At 43.4% G+C, this 17,133-nt stretch overlaps 2 protein-coding genes across 3 annotated transcripts; both read right to left on the bottom strand.

The window, feature by feature from the left end:
* Positions 1–134: 134 nt before the first annotated feature.
* Positions 135–8,335, bottom strand: DDX47 (DEAD-box helicase 47). Its single transcript, XM_027680046.1, has 12 exons — positions 8,210–8,335; positions 7,489–7,582; positions 5,897–6,085; positions 5,119–5,190; positions 4,484–4,602; positions 3,899–3,970; positions 3,660–3,776; positions 3,351–3,497; positions 2,912–3,049; positions 1,460–1,530; positions 803–932; positions 135–709 (listed from the first exon to the last, which is right to left on the bottom strand). The coding sequence occupies exons 1-12, from the start codon at positions 8,297–8,299 to the stop codon at positions 587–589; spliced, it is 1,362 nt and encodes a 453-aa protein (XP_027535847.1). The 5' UTR covers positions 8,300–8,335; the 3' UTR covers positions 135–586.
* Positions 8,336–12,035: 3,700 nt separating this feature from the next.
* Positions 12,036–16,801, bottom strand: APOLD1 (apolipoprotein L domain containing 1). 2 transcript variants are annotated; one of them, XM_027680673.1, is made up of 3 exons: positions 16,711–16,738; positions 14,883–15,012; positions 12,036–14,573 (listed from the first exon to the last, which is right to left on the bottom strand). In XM_027680673.1, the coding sequence occupies exon 3, from the start codon at positions 14,566–14,568 to the stop codon at positions 13,828–13,830; it is 741 nt and encodes a 246-aa protein (XP_027536474.1). In that variant the 5' UTR covers positions 14,569–14,573; positions 14,883–15,012; positions 16,711–16,738; the 3' UTR covers positions 12,036–13,827. The 2 variants fall into 2 exon arrangements, with proteins under 2 accessions (XP_027536474.1, XP_027536473.1); XM_027680672.1 differs by lacking the exon at positions 14,883–15,012 and having other exon boundaries at positions 16,711–16,801.
* Between the last annotated feature and the right edge of the window lie 332 nt (positions 16,802–17,133).

Genomic DNA, 17,133 nt, shown 5'->3' with positions numbered 1-17,133 from the left:
GCCACTCTTCAGCTGACATATCTAAGGTATTGATGTCACATGTGAATTGCTAAGATTGAGCTAAGATGAAAACCCGGCAGAGCAAATATACAAACTGAACAAAACAGGTCAATGACAAGACAAGGAGAACCAGGTAGCTTTAAAATTAACCAAAATATATTTGGAGTTCTCCACATAACACATCCCTGTGAAAACTCAGTCGCTTCTTTTAACTTTTTCTGACAGATCTATCTGACCCCAAATGCACTCAGTGAGATTGGGTAGTGAGACAGGCTGCAGCAATGCAAAAGCTACAGTCACATTGCACTTCTTTGTGAATGAGCAGGGCCAGACCACAGCTGCTTCCAGGTCCAGAGGTGACAGTCTTTAATGATGTCTCTGAATAGAAGACTGGTACTATGGTACCACAACGGTCCAAGCTCAGTCTGTAGCTGGTAAAGCAGAAGAGAAGTTGTTTTCCTCATGGACCACCCAAGTTCACATGTAGTTTTAAAAAAAAAATCCACTGGAGATAGCTTGGTAGACCGTTTTTGCCAGCTCATATAGCCATGAAGAGAAAAATAAAAAAGTCTGTTCAAATACCGAACTAGAAGGCTTTCCTTTTCTTCTTCTTCCCACCTGCCACCTTATTCCTGACACCAATAGCTTCTTCTGTGTCATCATCATTATCATTCCGAGATCGCTTCTTCTCTCCCTGCTCCCGCAGCTCCTGCAATGCAATCAATAGATTGACCAAGAGTTCTGGCACCTGAGGAAATGCAGATTACAACAGTGAGCAGAGGGACAAAAAGTCAGCACCCACCATTCGAGCAATTCTCTGGGCCTCAGCCACACGCTCTGTCAGCATCATAACTTCTTCCTCTTGCATGGGGAATGCTGGCAGCTTTTTGCCAATCAGGTGTTCAATGCGCTGGAATAGCTCCACATCATACCTGCGAGAAGACAAGACACCAGATTGAATCAGCCCTCCTGAGAGTGCTTCAGCTGTCACCACTCACTGAATTCATCCTTTATCTCCAGCCCACAGACAGTTTGTGCTGATGGTCTCACAAGCAACTCAACTGCATCTGAATGATGCCATTGTTTGGGGTGGCTTCTCTGATTTATTCAGCTCATCTCTGTTCAGAAGGATTTGAAAAAGACTTCTTTAGACAAACAGTTCAGTAATTATAAACACCCCCTACAGTTACTTAAGCTGTATTATATATTATAAAAATGTATGTATGTTATACAATTCAGATATAAACAGTTCTGCTCGTTACATGACTGCTTCTAGAATTTCTCTAGACCTTTCTCCCTCCCCACACTGGGCTTTGAATTCTCTCCCCTTTAAGTAAATAAAACCAACTGGCACCTCAAAATGAAAAGTAGTATTTTCTTCTCACCCAGGATGAGGTCAGATATTTTCTGCTCTGAAACAGAGCTGGAAAGAATAAGCCTGCCAATTTTTAACACTTACTGTGTGACAAAGGTGATGGATTTGCCAGATCTTCCAGCTCGAGCTGTTCTCCCAACACGATGAATGTAATCCTGAAAACGATTTTCTTGGTAAGCAATAAGAAATGTTCACCAAACACAGAACAGATGTCATGGCAAATCAGCCTACACAATTATTCTTTAGGAAAGAACAAGAAAATGGGGAGAAAATACTCCAGGAGTAAACACTCACGACCATGTGCAGCATCAGAATGAGAGAAGATGCTGGCTTGTTGTGGCATACCTTTGGTTTTAACATTTGAATTCTTCTCTTTCTAAAGGTGAAGACCAACTCCATTTATTCCAGAGTGCGGGACAAAAGTTGCAATACATGACTTTGCTAAGACTTCACTATCACTTCCTTGGAAAGGTAATATTCACAGTGAGCCCATGCCTGCATTTTCAGTCTTAGGATCTAATGCTCAACATAGTCTATCTTCCAGAGACACTCTCGGACAAGTAGATTTAAATTTGGCAAGCATAGTGAAAGGGAGGGTGATTGAGAATAACTTGGAAGAGCCTGAGTGTCTTCTGTTAATACAGTTCTAGGCTGTTTTCCAGGTTTTATACTACATTACGGAAATTAAAATACTCCCTCCTCCATACAGGATCTGTGGAGAAAGAATCATGAGAAAGGATGTGTTCTGTGACAGGGCTAGATGAGAAAGAAGAGCACAAAAACTGTAATAACATCACTTAAGCTGCTGCCACCTCCATTTTTTTTCTTTATGTTTGTCCTTTTACAACACCAAAAGTAGTTCTTTGAAAGATCATGCTTTCTTCTGTTTGCAAGGTATAGTATCTTCAATCATTGTAAGCAACAACAGCAATTCCTGAAATGCATGTTAATGGTACGCTTTCTGGAACCAGGCTGGGAAACAGTCACATCCCTGATATAATCCTATACTTTCTATAAGACAGTTAATAACTCACTTTTTTTTCAGTTTGCTGTACTTCTGTGATATGAAGGTGAAACATAATGTAAGTCACCTTTCTTGATCAAATGCTCACTGAACATAATAGGAGAATTTTTTTTTTCTTTTTTTTTTAAAACACAGTTTAAAATATGAAAGCAGATCTGGATCAAAGGAACACATGAGACTAATAATATGTCTAATAATAATAATAAAACTGTTTTCAAAGCTCTTTAATGCAATATGGCAAAATGCATACCCCGAACAGAAACGCAAAGACACAGAATGTTCGTCACTTCCCCTCTTCACGTATGGGATCAGTTCTACAATCCAGATGAGGCCATCCAACCAAACTGAGACACCAACTCAACTGCAGAGGCTGAACTACACCTTCTAATCTACAGAACTGTGAACTAGGCTTCCAATCAGAAGAGCAGAAAAAAGACGTCTTTGTTCCTTTGTCTACCTTCACTATGCTCCTGGTGACCAGAAGCTCTCAGCAGACACACAGACAAGCTTACCTTAGAGTGTGTAGGAATATCAAAGTTTATCACCACATCTACATGGGGTATGTCCAGACCTCTGCTTGCAACATCAGTAGCCAGCAGAATAGAACGTGCCTTTGCCTTGAACTTGTTTAGAGAGCCCAAACGTTTGTTCTGGAAGAGGACAAAAAGGGAATGAGAGAGTAACACTCATTCTAGTTAATATGCTCTTGTTGAAATACTGGCACAAAAGAACCAGGGGAGAAACTACTCGAAAATCTCACTTCTCTAATTTCTTTTTTAAATATTACAGAATCAGTGGCAGCATTCACATTAGTTAAATCTTTAGGGATCAGTCTAGTCCACTAGCTGTGAAGTACTCCTTCTGCAACATAGCTATGACTCAGTATGGTGCTGCCCATTTCCCAAGCCACAGGTCTCCTGTCTGCTCCATTCTGTCACGTAATGTCCATACCTGACTCATCTGCCCATGGAGAGGAATGGCAGTGAACCCCAGGTTGCGGAGCAGTAGAGCAGTCCTTTGGGTATTGTTACATGTACTACAGAATATCATGAAAGAGTTACCAGCTAGTTCATTCAAGATATAAACCAGGTAGCTGTCCTGTAATGAAATACAGAGAGAATTTACCAAAAAAAAAAAAAAATCACATGTGCAACATTAAAGACTAAGTCTGAGCCACAAAAGATGACAAGATACTGGGCAGATGTGGGAAGAAGAAGACAAGACATAATGAGAGAAGGGAAGAAACAGAAGTGGCATTACCTTAAATTTTGAGGGGATGAAAATGTAGTACTGCTGTAGTTTTTCAACTGTCTGATACTTGGAAGAAACAGCACATTTAACAGGATTCTTCAGAGCAGCACGCTGGAGTTTTTGAACCTGGTAAGATCAATATAAGTTAGCACTGGATGGACAGAGATCTTGTCAGAAACCTGTATTAATACAGTTTAGTCAACAGGATAGCCTGATGGAAGAACTAAAGTAGAGTACTCTGCTCTCACCTTCTTGGTCATGGTGGCAGAAAACAGAAATGTCTTCCTGTCTCGAGGAATCACTTTTAGTATCTTATCCACCTGTAAAAAAGAGATAAGGAAATGGGAATACTGAATACAATGAACACCTAAGACACAAGCGTCCCCCAAATATAATGATCATCCACATGAAGAGTAATGCATGTGCAGACATACAGTAGAAACAAATTTTTCCTCTTCTAAAGGGAAGGTGTAGGCTGATAGCTTGTTGACAATTAGGCAGTGTGAATTCCAGAAGTCCAATAACAGTGCAAATATCAGGCAAAGTTTCTGCAGGAATGTGTGTGTGACTGTGTTCTACATTAACTGCGACCACATCAGGCACTCCAGAGAAATCAGTAGATTTCAGAGACAAAATGCCTCCTACTGTCTTGGCAACGCTCTGCAGAACTCCCCTATGTTCTACTCCCACCACAGAATTTTGTGCAGCTATTAGATCTTAGTTACAATTTGCTCATAATTTCTAGACAACAGCTCAGTGTTTGCTATGTGACCGTACAAAGCGATTTTAAAGGGACTCATCCGGTGTTCCAAACTCTTTTAGCATATTCCTACCTCTGTCTCGAAATCCATGTTAAGAATCCGGTCAGCCTCATCCATCACTAGGAACTTCAGAGCACGTAAGTTAAAGCCCTTTGTGTTCTCCAGATGATCAACCAGACGGCCAGGGGTTGCTACCAACAACATCACAAGAGCAAATTGAATTAAAGCAAAGGAAAAGAAAGATCCAAACAGGCAAGATAGTCATTCATTACAGAAATTGGATTCTTTGCTCAAGAAAAGTAAAGGCAGATTGCTTTGTGGGAATAACTCTTTCATAGGACATCTTCAGAGAGTGTTTTGAAATAAGATTAATGGAGTCAGACCCTCAGAAGAATGTCCTCCCCTTAAAAAAACACAATACAGAACAGACTGTAAATGAGCTACACTGCAAAGGATGAGACCAGGATTTGAAATACTTGAGGAGAATGAAAAAACAAGCCAAAGGAGGTCTTGCAGGAATGCTTTGGAATGAGCTTGTAGCAACAAAGTTACTGGTGTATACTTTAGAAACATTAGCAAACCAATACTTAGATTTCAGGACAAAAGCAAATGAAAGATGTACTCTAACGAAACCTTCTGGCTGTCTCTCTTTGGGTAACTGCAGTTTGATAATATTCACACTCCATATCCCCAGCACATTAACTTACCAATTATAACATGTGGTTTCTTGGCTAAGGCCAGAGATTGAGACATTGTGTCAATTCCACCCACAATAACAGCTGCAGGACAAATAGAATATAGTGAATCCCTCAGTGTAGCACCAGTCAGCCACAGGCACTATAGTGTTTACTCCTACTCCCCACCACCTACAACAACTCTGTACAAATGAAAGACTACTTATTTTTATGAGAATTGATAAGAATTCACTTTATTTTAGCATACCTGACCTTCCCAGGCCTCTTATGCCATACAATTAATTCCTTACTTAATTTTATTTTCTATTCCTTGTACCTTAACTCAGCTAGAAAAATCTAGAAATTCTAAAAATACCCGTAAAGCTATTATTATTAGTAGTAATATAATAATAATAATAATAATAATAATAATAATAATAATAATAATAATGACAGTATCTAAAGAATCCATACAGACAGTCTGAAAGAAAGACTAAACTACATCACACTAGAGCAGGGAGCTCTATGCAATTTCACTGGACACAAACCTAATATTGAGAACATTCTCTTCTACTTCCATCTTTAACTGTTTAGACATAAAATGCAGAAGAGCTGCAGATTCCTCCTTGAGGAAAGACCATAGAGTCTTTCTTTCGCAAACCTGATACCAGATCTCTATCTTCCAGCATCACAAGCTTTTCTCACTTTTTGTTCAACCCTCCATACAAATCCTCTATTTTTAACTTTGCAATCCCGACCTGGCTAACTTTAGGCTTCAGGAAAACTGGTGCAATATTAGTAAGTTACTTACTAGTTTGGACACCAATGGAGGATCCGAGAGCTTCAAACTGCTCTGAGATCTGAAAGGCCAGCTCCCTTGTTGGTGTGAGGACAAGAGCAAACAGCCGCTGAGGTGTTTCCAGCAGTGCTTGAAGAATTGGCAAAGCAAAAGCTCCTGTTTTTCCAGAGCCAGTTTCTGCCAGTCCAATGACATCTCTGCCTACAAGAAGCAGCAAGGAAGGCAAAAAACTGTTACGCATCTAGAGCAGAGAAAGAAGCCTTTAAAGCACTACGCAATAAAGCACAAGAATTCCCTAAGGACAGAGAAAAAAAGGAAGACACACAAGGTAAAAAAGAACAAGGGGTCAAACCAAAGAATTTCAGAGCAATTCTGAAGCATTTTTAGACTGTGATTTCATTTGTACAATAATTAGTCTCAATATTCAATTCTCTAGTTAAACTTCTGCTAATATACAAGGTTTCATACAAACTTTAAAATAAGCTTTATTTTATGATGTCTCAAATCTGCCTGTCAATTTACAGCTTAATGGCTCTGTCTTGATATTCTAGTCCAAATGCTGTCTGTTTACTGGCTTACAAGGAAACAGACTCCAGTGTCTGAGACTTTGGCACAGGAACTACAAGACAACAGCACTACCAAACTCACATTTCACAAACCACAACTGTGCCACTGATTAATGAATCTAAATCAGTTTGCAGCAGGAAGGGTTCGAACAGCAAGTCCTTTGCCCAAAAATTGTGCAGGCAACAGAGTGGAATTCATCACTAGAATCCATTATGACCTCCTGAGCTTGTACAGCTCAGAAGAACATGCTACCAACAGGCCTTACACTGGAGACAACTTCTCAGGAATGCAGTCTTACTTTTGGTTGGTTTTAGGGTTTTTCTCCCCCCAAGAGAACCTTACATGTGGAATAAAAGAGTCTGACAACAGTTAAGTACTAGGACAGAGTAGATACCAAAGTTTGTCACTACATTGTTCTGTTCCTGCTTCACAGTATTTTGGGGGCTTTTGTTTTAAAACAAAACACTTCTAGAGGCAGAAATGTTTGCTGAATTCAGTAATTTATTTTCTTGTAATTCCAGGATGCTTAGACTCACTTCAGAAACCTAATTTCAAAGAATTGCCTGCTCACAGCAAAGCAGATCATACACACTACAGAATCAGCCAAGCTATCTCCAGTTTCAGATGCACACACACACTGTAGGTCTCCATCAGAAGAGGCACAGTCCAAAACCTATCGGAAGCTTCCTGCATATCCTTGGGTATTTCAGAAAGAAAACTGTCAATAACAGCTCAAATGATTCATAATAATCCTATTTAACACAGTGTCAGAACTACACAACAAGAGTGAACACTCAAGAAATCATGTTTGTATCCACTTGAAAGTTTGGATTGCAGGGAGTTTTATAGGATAAACTAGTATTCCAAGTTCCACCTGAGTAGGGGACAGAACAAACACAAAGACTACTTCTAGACAGAGATCCTCAACGATGAAGCTGGGACACTCTCATCCCTGACCCTTCTCACTGAGCAAAATTCATTCACATAGAGCTCCTGGGACATTCCCCGATTCAGGATCAAAGAGGCACACTGCTCACCTTGGAGAGCCACTGGAATAGCCTCAACTTGGATCTTTGTTGGCACCTTCCATCCTAACTGGTCACAAGCTTCACACAGCACATCCGTCACTCCCTGCACAGTAGTGAAAAGAGAAAAGGGAAACAGACATCCCCAAGAAGACATAAATTAAATCACAGACTAAAGTTAAATACATGCTGAAACAGAGCCAAGCTTGTCTCTAGCACAAACCAACCCCATCAGGCCCCCAGTTCAACCATCTGAAAGGTCAGGCTTCCCACAGTGATCCCCACCCCCATCGGTAGCTTCGCAGGATTTGTTCAAAACAGAGATGACTGTCATCAGGAAGAAAATAGCCCGTTTACCCTAGTTAACACAGGGAACTTGACACAGACACACACAGAGAACTGCTTCTCTTCACCTCAGGGGGTGTCCCATGGGCATGGGAAACGAAAAACGCCAGGGCAAGTGAACAGAACAGAAAATACAGGCAGCTGGCTGAGGAGCGCTGATCGGAGCAGCAAGGCCAGCCCGTCCCGGTCGGCGGTGCGATTCCCTACCCCTCCTGCCCGGGCACAGCACCGCTGCGCCCGGATCCACTGCCCGCACGTGTCCGCCCGGCGCACACACGGCGCTGCGTGGGAGCTCCCCACGGCGTGAACTGCGCGCCGGGGGCGGGACGCTGCTCCTCGGGACGGGAGAAGAGCACCGGGCGCAGAAGCGGCTCTGTCCCAGCCTCACCAGGTCCTTGAAGCTCCGCAGCTCTTCCACCGCCGCCTCCGACTCCGACTCCGTCCTCGCCGCCGCCCCCTCCTCCTCTCCCGCGGCCATCTTGGACCGTGCCCGCCGTGGCAGCGCAGAGCACGCTGGGAGCTGTAGTCCTCCTCGGGATCTGATGGGATTTGTAGTTCCGGGGAAAGAGCCCGCCGGACCTCTTAGGGCGGATTTACCCTAAACTCCGAGAGGTCTCCAGGGAAGGGGGGGAGTTACGGATCTACAGGCACCTGTCCTGGAATAAGGGCACGCTGAATTGTCTGTGTGAAAACCTTCCTGCTCGGCATTGACCGCAAGCAGCTAAGCCTCAGGCCTGCAGCTCAGCGCTGCACTGCTTAGGCAGTGGGTGATGGTGCTCTGAGCTCACACATTCTGCAGCTGGGAAAGAACAACGCAAAAGGAGCTGATAAATATACAAAAATACAAGAATATATATAAACTTACATATGTAAGACATATAAAGAGCAAATTAACTTCTTCAGAAGCACTGGTATGAAACATTTTGAAGCACTAGAGAAGGGAAAAAAGAAAAGAACTGTCATTATCCCACCTTGTTTTCCTGTTTATGGTAATTGCCAGTGTGAATTTTTGAAGTGCCAGAAATACAAAATAAAGTGAACTGTGGCAACTCCCAGCATAAAATGAGAAAATAGGGGAGGGGAGTAGATGTAAACACTCTCCCAGCTCTCTTGAGCACTGCTGTTGTGACACAGGCCTGCAAGCACACAGTGAGAGGTGAAAAAGGTGACGCATTTATTGACCTTCCAGGGAGCGCAGCATCAAAATATCATTTCTTGATGGAAGTTTCTGTGCTCATTGATTTCCATGTGCTCTGGGTGTAGCCTCTGATCTGTGTCCCAGTGCTGATTGCAGCAGGGCAACCTTGCAGCTAGGTGAGTTTCCTTTGTTTTAGGGAAAAGAAAGATAACCTATGCAAGAGCTCAGGCTTCAAAAGGACAGCAGAGCTGGCTGCAAAATGAAACTGATGACTGAATATCTGAGCAGGTCTCCCTCTCTCTGGGAAGGCTATCTGGGTGTGCTCTCAATGGAAATGCTGATGTACTGGGCATGTGTCACTGGATTCCAAGCATGGCATTTCCTCTGCTCCCAGAACAATGCAGAAAGTGAGAGAAGATATGAACAAACTCTCTGCATGACAGGGAAAGGAGAGGAAACCTGAAACAATTCATGGGCAGGAGTGGAAATGAAACTTCTGCATCCCACTGTGCTCAGGAGCAATGATTTAAAAATAATAAATTAAAACAAACAGCAATAAGTACCCCGTGTAGATGCTAGTTGTGACCACATTTCAAAAATTACACCAGTCTGAGCTATGAACTTGCTATATATCATTAGTGCTAAAGGCTAAGCCTGGCCAGTACTTTGACATGAACCCTTGTAAGGGTCATTGGGATGCCTCAGGAAATGGAGTCAGGGATGTGACAGGAAGTCACTGCTTGTGATTCTTTGTTGAACTCATTGCCCATATAATATTATGCTGTTATGGTGGGGAGCAGGGTGGAGCAATTTTATTCTGGTGAAATTCCAGTTTATGTAATTCCCTTTTGTAAAAAGATATATTTGAATGAGAGTTTTCTCCTGTCCTAAACTGCTGTTGGGAGCATTCATGTGTGATAAAATATATATGCAACTTCTAAACAGTAATTCCCTTTTTGTGCTTTTCAGCACAGGACACTGTAGATTATACAGGATTTAGAAATTTTCACTCCAGGGCTTTTAAGCTTGGCTTTTGACCAAATATGCTCCTAGCTCTATTGCATGTTACAACTCAGTCTTCCGGGGGGGGGGACAGGGTGAGAGCATCTACAGCAGACTAATTTTAGTGCAGATGCAATGTCAGCTATTTCATGGGGGGTACATAATAAGACAAGATGGACAGTGTGTACAGTAGGTCACAGTTAATGGCAATTGGTCCGATCTACCCACTGAAATGCCCAGAGAGACGCTATTAGGATATTCTGGCTTCGTGCCTGTACTCGGACTCCTTTGTCATAGACACCTTTTACTATGCTTTCAAAGCAACCTATAGGGCTTTGCATTGAAATTATGTTTGCATTCCTGCTTCACCATTGAATTATTCCTCCCTGCAACAGTTTCAATAAAAGGGGAGTAAAAATGGCTTCAGGAGGCCAGGCTTCATTGTTGCTAGCCCAGGCTAAACATCAAATCACATATATACCGTTCTTCCCCTGCTACCTAGCTTCCAAAGGAAGGGTTCCACAAGCACATCTACTACTTTGGAGGGTAAGTAACATAACTACTAGCAAAAAAGTTGCTTATCAAAGACACTTCCCCCAAATGTTGCTTGCGATTCTAAGAGAGTCACAATACTGAAATTAATATTAATACTGGAGTGGGTGTGGTCTGCTCCAGTCCAGGTCACTTCTGGTGCTTTCTTGTATCAGCTCTGGTGCTCCTCTGACCCAGCAGTGGAGCTCTCCTTTCAGGGAGCAAAAGGAGTAAGAAATTAATCTTACCCCCAAATATGGTAGATTTCTGCCAGCACAGTTCCCAAAGCTGGCTCCTCTGGGTATCACATGATATCCAATGCTGACTGTGTGGGAGGAGAGAGGATGGCATGCCTAGAGCTAGGTGAGGAGGATCCGACCACCTCCTGCCCTATCTGCTGACAGATCAAGTGTAGCTTAAGTGTGAGGGTGCAGCCTTAGATTCACAGCAACACCTGGCTTAGAAGGTGTCCAAGAGCACTGGACAGGTTTTGGAACAAATTAAGTCTCACAGCTCCTCTGTCTTGTGTAGGATTACAGATCGTCAAGCCTGTGGGCCCCACTTTCTGCCTGAGCCTCCCTTTGGATTTTCATAGCAAACAAACCTGGAGAGGGGAGTGGCTGAGACCTGGCCAAGGAGAGTGTGGTGCCTTGAACTCAATTACACTCACACAGCAGCACTGTGCAACAACCCAAATCCTGACTTGGAGTGAACAATTCGTCTCGGGAAAAACTGAACAGAAGCATGATTGTTTGCCTTTGTGGCTGAGAATAGAAGCAAAAGTATCTGATTTGTTCCCAGCTGCAGAAATGGTGGCTGTGATTGCAGTGCGGGACTGTGCTGAGCAGAGCAAACCAGCCCTGGTGAAGCTCTAAGCTATCAAATGCAGATCCCTCTGCCTATCAGATTGGTTCATTCAGAGCTGTTGTTCTTGTGTTGTTTCCTGTGTGGACAAAACTGCATTACTAGAAAACTAGGGAGTGGGTAGGATAAGTATATGTTACATAATTTTCTCTGTGATGATAAAACCAGCTGTCTCAGAAGCACATTAAAGTTGTAACTGGTCTGATGGAGTTAGCTGGTGATAAGCTGAAGCATTAGGAAAAATTTTACACTGTGTCTGCCTTTGCATAGTGTGCAGTTCACACTCCAAAAACACACTTATGGGCTGACATGGAAGTACCTCAGTGTTTGCATGTCAGAGACCAACATCCACAGTGTACATGGACAATGTACATACCAGCATATGCATTCACACAGACATAAAAACATACGCTCATACACAAATGCCAGCTGTGTGTGGCATGGAGCTGATGACCTCACTTTTCATCCTTGCCTTCTGAGCTGCTCATATTGATCCCTGGCTTCAATGCCTGGAGCATGAATCAAGCAGGGCGAGCCAGCGGGCAGGAATGCGATCACATGCTGGTGTGCAGAGAGACACTGACACAAAAGTGCTTCATATTCATTTAATAGAATCAGCAGTGTACTTGTTCATTTCTGGTAAACAGGCACAGGTATTACAAGCATCTGAGTCACACTCTTAGAGACCAAAGCTTTTATTCTTCTGATATATGAAAACAAATATTGATGTAATGAGAATAAGAGACAAAAAGGGCAAGGATTCAAGCTTTGTGAGATGGAGTCTTGCTCTTCCTAAGAATTTGCATAGGGTTACAGAATTACATAGTGGGTTCTTCTGATCATTTTGATTCATGCCTGTGCAGGGAAGTTTCCCTTATCCACTGGGGCATGCTTTTGGAGGTGGAGTTATCTCTGCATTAACTCTTTTAGTTGCCTCAAGCTAATTTCAGGGTCTCTTCCTTGTACCTCTTCCAGGTACTGACATGATCCCCATCATCACAGTACTTGAGCGCTTTTCGATATTTGTCCCAGAAACATTTTTGTGAGGTAGGGAAGTGCTACTATCCCCATTTTTAGACAGGGAACTGAGATACTGAGGGGTCAAAAATCACAAAGGGCATATTTAGCGGAACAGTCACTTAAAACAGGGTCCCACTCCTTGCTCCTGCTCCTACTCTGCCACTGAATCATCCTACTCCTCTGTACCCCTCTTGGGTATTAGTACCAGTATATATTTCTCTAACATGAAGCCTTCCCTCGGAAGCATTGCTAGGAGTATGTGTAGCTCTCCATGAGTGCTGCCTCATTCCTCACAGATAATCCACTGTGGGTCTCACAGGCGGCTTGACTGCATGGAGAGTGGCACCTCCACCTCTCTGATGTGCTCCTGTCACAACTGGGCTCCAGCTCAGACCAGTAACACCAATCCACACTTCCCTTCCTACTGCAAGAGTTGTAACTGCTTTCTTCTACCAATGTCCTGAGGCAGACTGATCCCAGGACCACTGACCTGTTTTTCTCTCTGTTTTGGTTCCTAAGATCTGTTGCCATTGGTTGACGATGTTTCACCTATTTTATAACTATCAGCATTGAGGTCATGCTTTCCTTTTCTTACAGGGACTTGCCCTCCCTCACAGCCAAGTAGCAGGTAACTTGCTCTCACATGCCACAGACTTGCTTTCACTCTAAGAACAACTGCTTTCCTTTAGAGCGGAGACATCCTTTTTAAAGAAAGAACTATATACACCCTTAAATACAATATCAAAACCTTAAAATAATCCCATGTAAATAAATAGAACACAAACATCACAATTTGCAGTCTGGAGAGGTTTCTTCAAAAGAGATAACAAATTCTGCCCCTGCTATTTCACCCTAGGATTATGAACCATCCATACAGTCTGTCATATCTGAAGCTGCTTCTTCCTACAGCCTTTCCAGATGTACCTTTGTAATGGGACTGTACTCTATTGGAAATTGGGAGCTGCTGGATTTTTTAGGGTACCCCAGTCCTTGTACCACTCATGGATTCATAACTTGTTTACAGATCAGGTTCAGTCAGCACCAGGTATTTCATCAGCCTTCCGACCCACTTCTTTTTGCTGCTTTGGGGAAGCAGAGTTGGGCAGATGGCTGGAGAAGCATGGGTCTGAGGAACATCCACCTACCCCAGCCTTCAGGTTCTGAGATCTGCTGCTGTGTCCATCATAGTCCATGTGTCCATCATAACCTCCAACTTGATTCAAGTGTCTACTGTCAGTTGGTGATGTATGTGTGTGTGAGTGTGTGTGTGTAATCCTTAGCTTCCTATCAGGAAGGAGTTTGTGTTCAGATATAGATAAAGCACACGAGATGTGTGCACCTGCGTGCACCAGCACCACAAATTTTACCATAGCAACAGGTAGCAGTGCTAATGGTCACAATTAATAATGTAATGTCTCCAAACCCATTTTTAGTATGAGCCAAACGCTGTTTCAGCTGGATGATCTCTGGATCTCAGCAGTGGTTTTAGCACCCAAGTTGAGTCCCCTCGTGCATGGGGAAAGCTCTGTTCTGGACTCAAGAAGGTCACAGACTTCATCCATTGCCCTGGTGCAGGTCTCGAGGTTGGCCGCCAGCTTCTGGATTTTGGCCTTCAGCACAGCCTGGCTTACTTTTGTGACCTCCTTTGTGTATTCTGGCACGAGGAAGCTGTGGGAGCCACAGAAGACCATGAAGCAGACGGAGTTGTACAGTGAGATGGAGGCTCTCTTCTCTGACTGGCACAGTGTAGGGTCTCCCGGGCCCTGCCCCCGGCGAAGGAACTCCAGGCAGCCAAGGATTTCCCTCATTTGTTTCCGACAAGTCACTGCAATTTCCTGCACCTTCCTCACCTCCCGGGAATTGCAGAGCACTAAGGAGAGGTCGGACGTGATGCTGACGGCCCCCCCAGCAGTGGCCAGGCCCAGACCCACAGCTGATGCCAGGAGAGAGGCTCCCAGCGTCACTGGGCTCAGGGACAGCCCCAGGATGGCTGTGACAGCTCCTGCGGCGGTCAGGGTGCTCCCGCTGACATTGGCAATCAGGGACCTCTTGCGGAGCTTGTTGAGTTTATGAGCTGCCTTATGAAGGTGAGCGATTTGGCCACGTAGCCTCTGCCTCTGATCCAGCAGTGCTATGTGGAAGTGGTGTGTGGGGTCTAGCACTTGGGGAAAGGCAGCACTGTTTCTCTCCATGGCTTCTGTCCAGAAAAAGAGAAGTCTGGGTTGTGATTTTTGTCAAAAAACCCCCATGAGACGTGCTCAGTCTGAACTATCATTTCAGGGATGGCATCCAGCCAAATTTTTGTTGCTTCACCCAGCTACAAGAAAGGTTTTCCATCTGCACACATATGCACACTCACGTACACACACATGCTCATATGCACATGCACATTTAATTACACATTCCATTGTAACTTTCAGACAGAGAAACTTTTACATGTTTTTCTTGTTCCCTGCAAAGACTAAAATATCTTGAGGGCTGGGGTCAGAGGTGCTATTGCCATTACCTGTGTGAAGACACAAAACATCTTTTCCAACCCTGGGGACTGAAATTCCCTCGAGACTAAGTGACTCAGTGCCCAGACTAGTGACGCTGCCAGAACTAATGTGTTGCCCCTGTGATGGGATTCAGAGGATCTGCAATATACAAAGGCATCTTTTACAAGAAAGGTCAGGCTCTAAGGAGGTAAAAGCCACCATCCCAGGTTTTTATTTAGGAGTGATTTTCCATTAAAGAAGGACAGAGGGAAGTTGCTGAGTGGAGTCAAGGTCTGGCTTTTCCATATCGGAGGTAAGCAGCTAGCTCACTGATGCCTTGGATGGGTATTGTGAACATCCTTCCTTTCTTTAAGCCTAAATAACTCAAGGTCCTGCAGCATTTTTTTTCTATTGTAACCTGGCGTCAGGGTCTGGACAAATATGGGAACCATTGTTCTTTGGTGCTTAGTCCAACCTGTGATCATGGATCTCCAGTGACAGTGGCAGAGAGGCCTATGAACCTTGTTTAAAAGGTTCATGAAGAGCACATCAGAAAAGCAGGCCTAATTTTAGTGTACACTCCCTTGAGGATGGGGGAATGGGAAATGCAGGGGCCTGTGAATAGCAAAGGCTTGAAAACTGCTGGCTATGGCAAACCTCCACTGGCAAGATAGCAGGAGATTGTCATGCCTTCTAGAAGGTGAATTTTCAGGGTTTCTGTACTAGGTGGTGTCTATTTGCTGTCTTTGTTCTTTGTCACAAGGGCAGAAAGAAATGTTCCAATAAGCATTTTCAGGTTACTTTAGGACTGCAAAATGCTTTACAAAGGAAGCTAGCATCCTTAACCCTGTTTAGAGGGAAACTGAGACAAGGGAGTCAACAGGAGTGATGTAGCACCACCAGTTGCCTGGTGGGAGCAGAGCTTCTGTGCTTCACAACACTGCATTGTGCACACAGCTATGCTGCCTCTGCACCTTGCAAGGTCTAGCCATAGGGCTAAACATCTCTTTGCAGTCCGTAATGCCCTTGTAACCAAAAGAAGTTTCTGTAGCAGAAAGACTCTGACCCAGAGCCAACTGAGCAAAACTGTTCATTTCTGCAGTCGCTTTTTCACTTCTAACTCTTCTGTACTGTGTGAATTGGAGGTATATGGTCCTTCACAAAGTTATACTATATAGTTTGGATCCTTAGGGCTTCATTCTGCAGAATCCCAGTGTTTCAGAAGGAGAAAACTTTGTGCCATAAATAGTCTTTCCATCCTGAAGTGTATGCAATTTTTCACCTTTCTACTTGCTTGTCCTAATCCATCTCACACAGAATCCTTTAAGACTTTCCCCCATGCCCTTCAGAAAATGACCCCAGTCTCTCTTGGTATCATTGGGCCATTTGAATCACTTGGTACATTGTGCTTTTCTTTTATTTTTACGCATAGTAAGAGATAAAGCTGATCGCACAATGACTAACTCTAATTTAAATGGATACCAGCAATAAAATGAACAATGAGCATATCACCAATAACATAACAACAGATGAATATGATGATCATTAAATATATCAATTCCTGTAGCCTCTTAACAATTTGTTCTGAAAATTTAATTGCTAAGAACTCTCTCAGGTAACAGCAGCGACCATCTCACTGCATTAGTAGAACAGTCATTCAATATATAGCATAAACCATGTAGTGATGCATATCTTTTGAATACACTAATTTATGCCAGCACAAAGGAAAATAAATGCAACTCCAGCTCTTAGAGAAAAATCTCCCCAATAATAAAGGTATATATTAGTCCAAAACCTGCAAACGCTTTCCTAATACAGCACTCGGACAGACTCCAAAAATTACTGGTTCAAACTTACCTTCAGTTTCCAGCTGACCTCCCAAAAGACAAATTTTGATCTGTTTCTGGAGGAGACCAATTTATAGCTCCCACGGACCAATTGCTGCAACAGGAATGCTTTGCCTCATACTGGGAGTTTGCCATTTCCTGTTCTCCCTTGTGCAGAAGGATGTGACACACTGGAAAGTGACCTGCAGGACAGCGAGCACACATCATGTTCAGGAAACGATCCCTGCGAATGAACATTGTGTGTTCGCTTTTCCTGAAGTGTAAGGGAAAAAAAAAATAATAAAATCTCAGCCTATTCCTGGCACTGAGCTAGTGCAGTCATTCCCTGCAGGGAACTCTTGCCTTTCCTCTCCCTGAAATAGCAACTGACTTTACTCTGTGCTGGAGCCACCAATTGCTTGATGACTGAAGTTTCCCCCACCACACGTCTAGA

This window comes from Neopelma chrysocephalum, unplaced genomic scaffold (genome assembly GCF_003984885.1).
Source record: "Neopelma chrysocephalum unplaced genomic scaffold, ASM398488v2 Primary Assembly neopelma1_59, whole genome shotgun sequence".
Lineage (NCBI taxonomy): Eukaryota > Metazoa > Chordata > Aves > Passeriformes > Pipridae > Neopelma > Neopelma chrysocephalum.
This window is presented reverse-complemented; position numbering and strand designations above follow the sequence as displayed.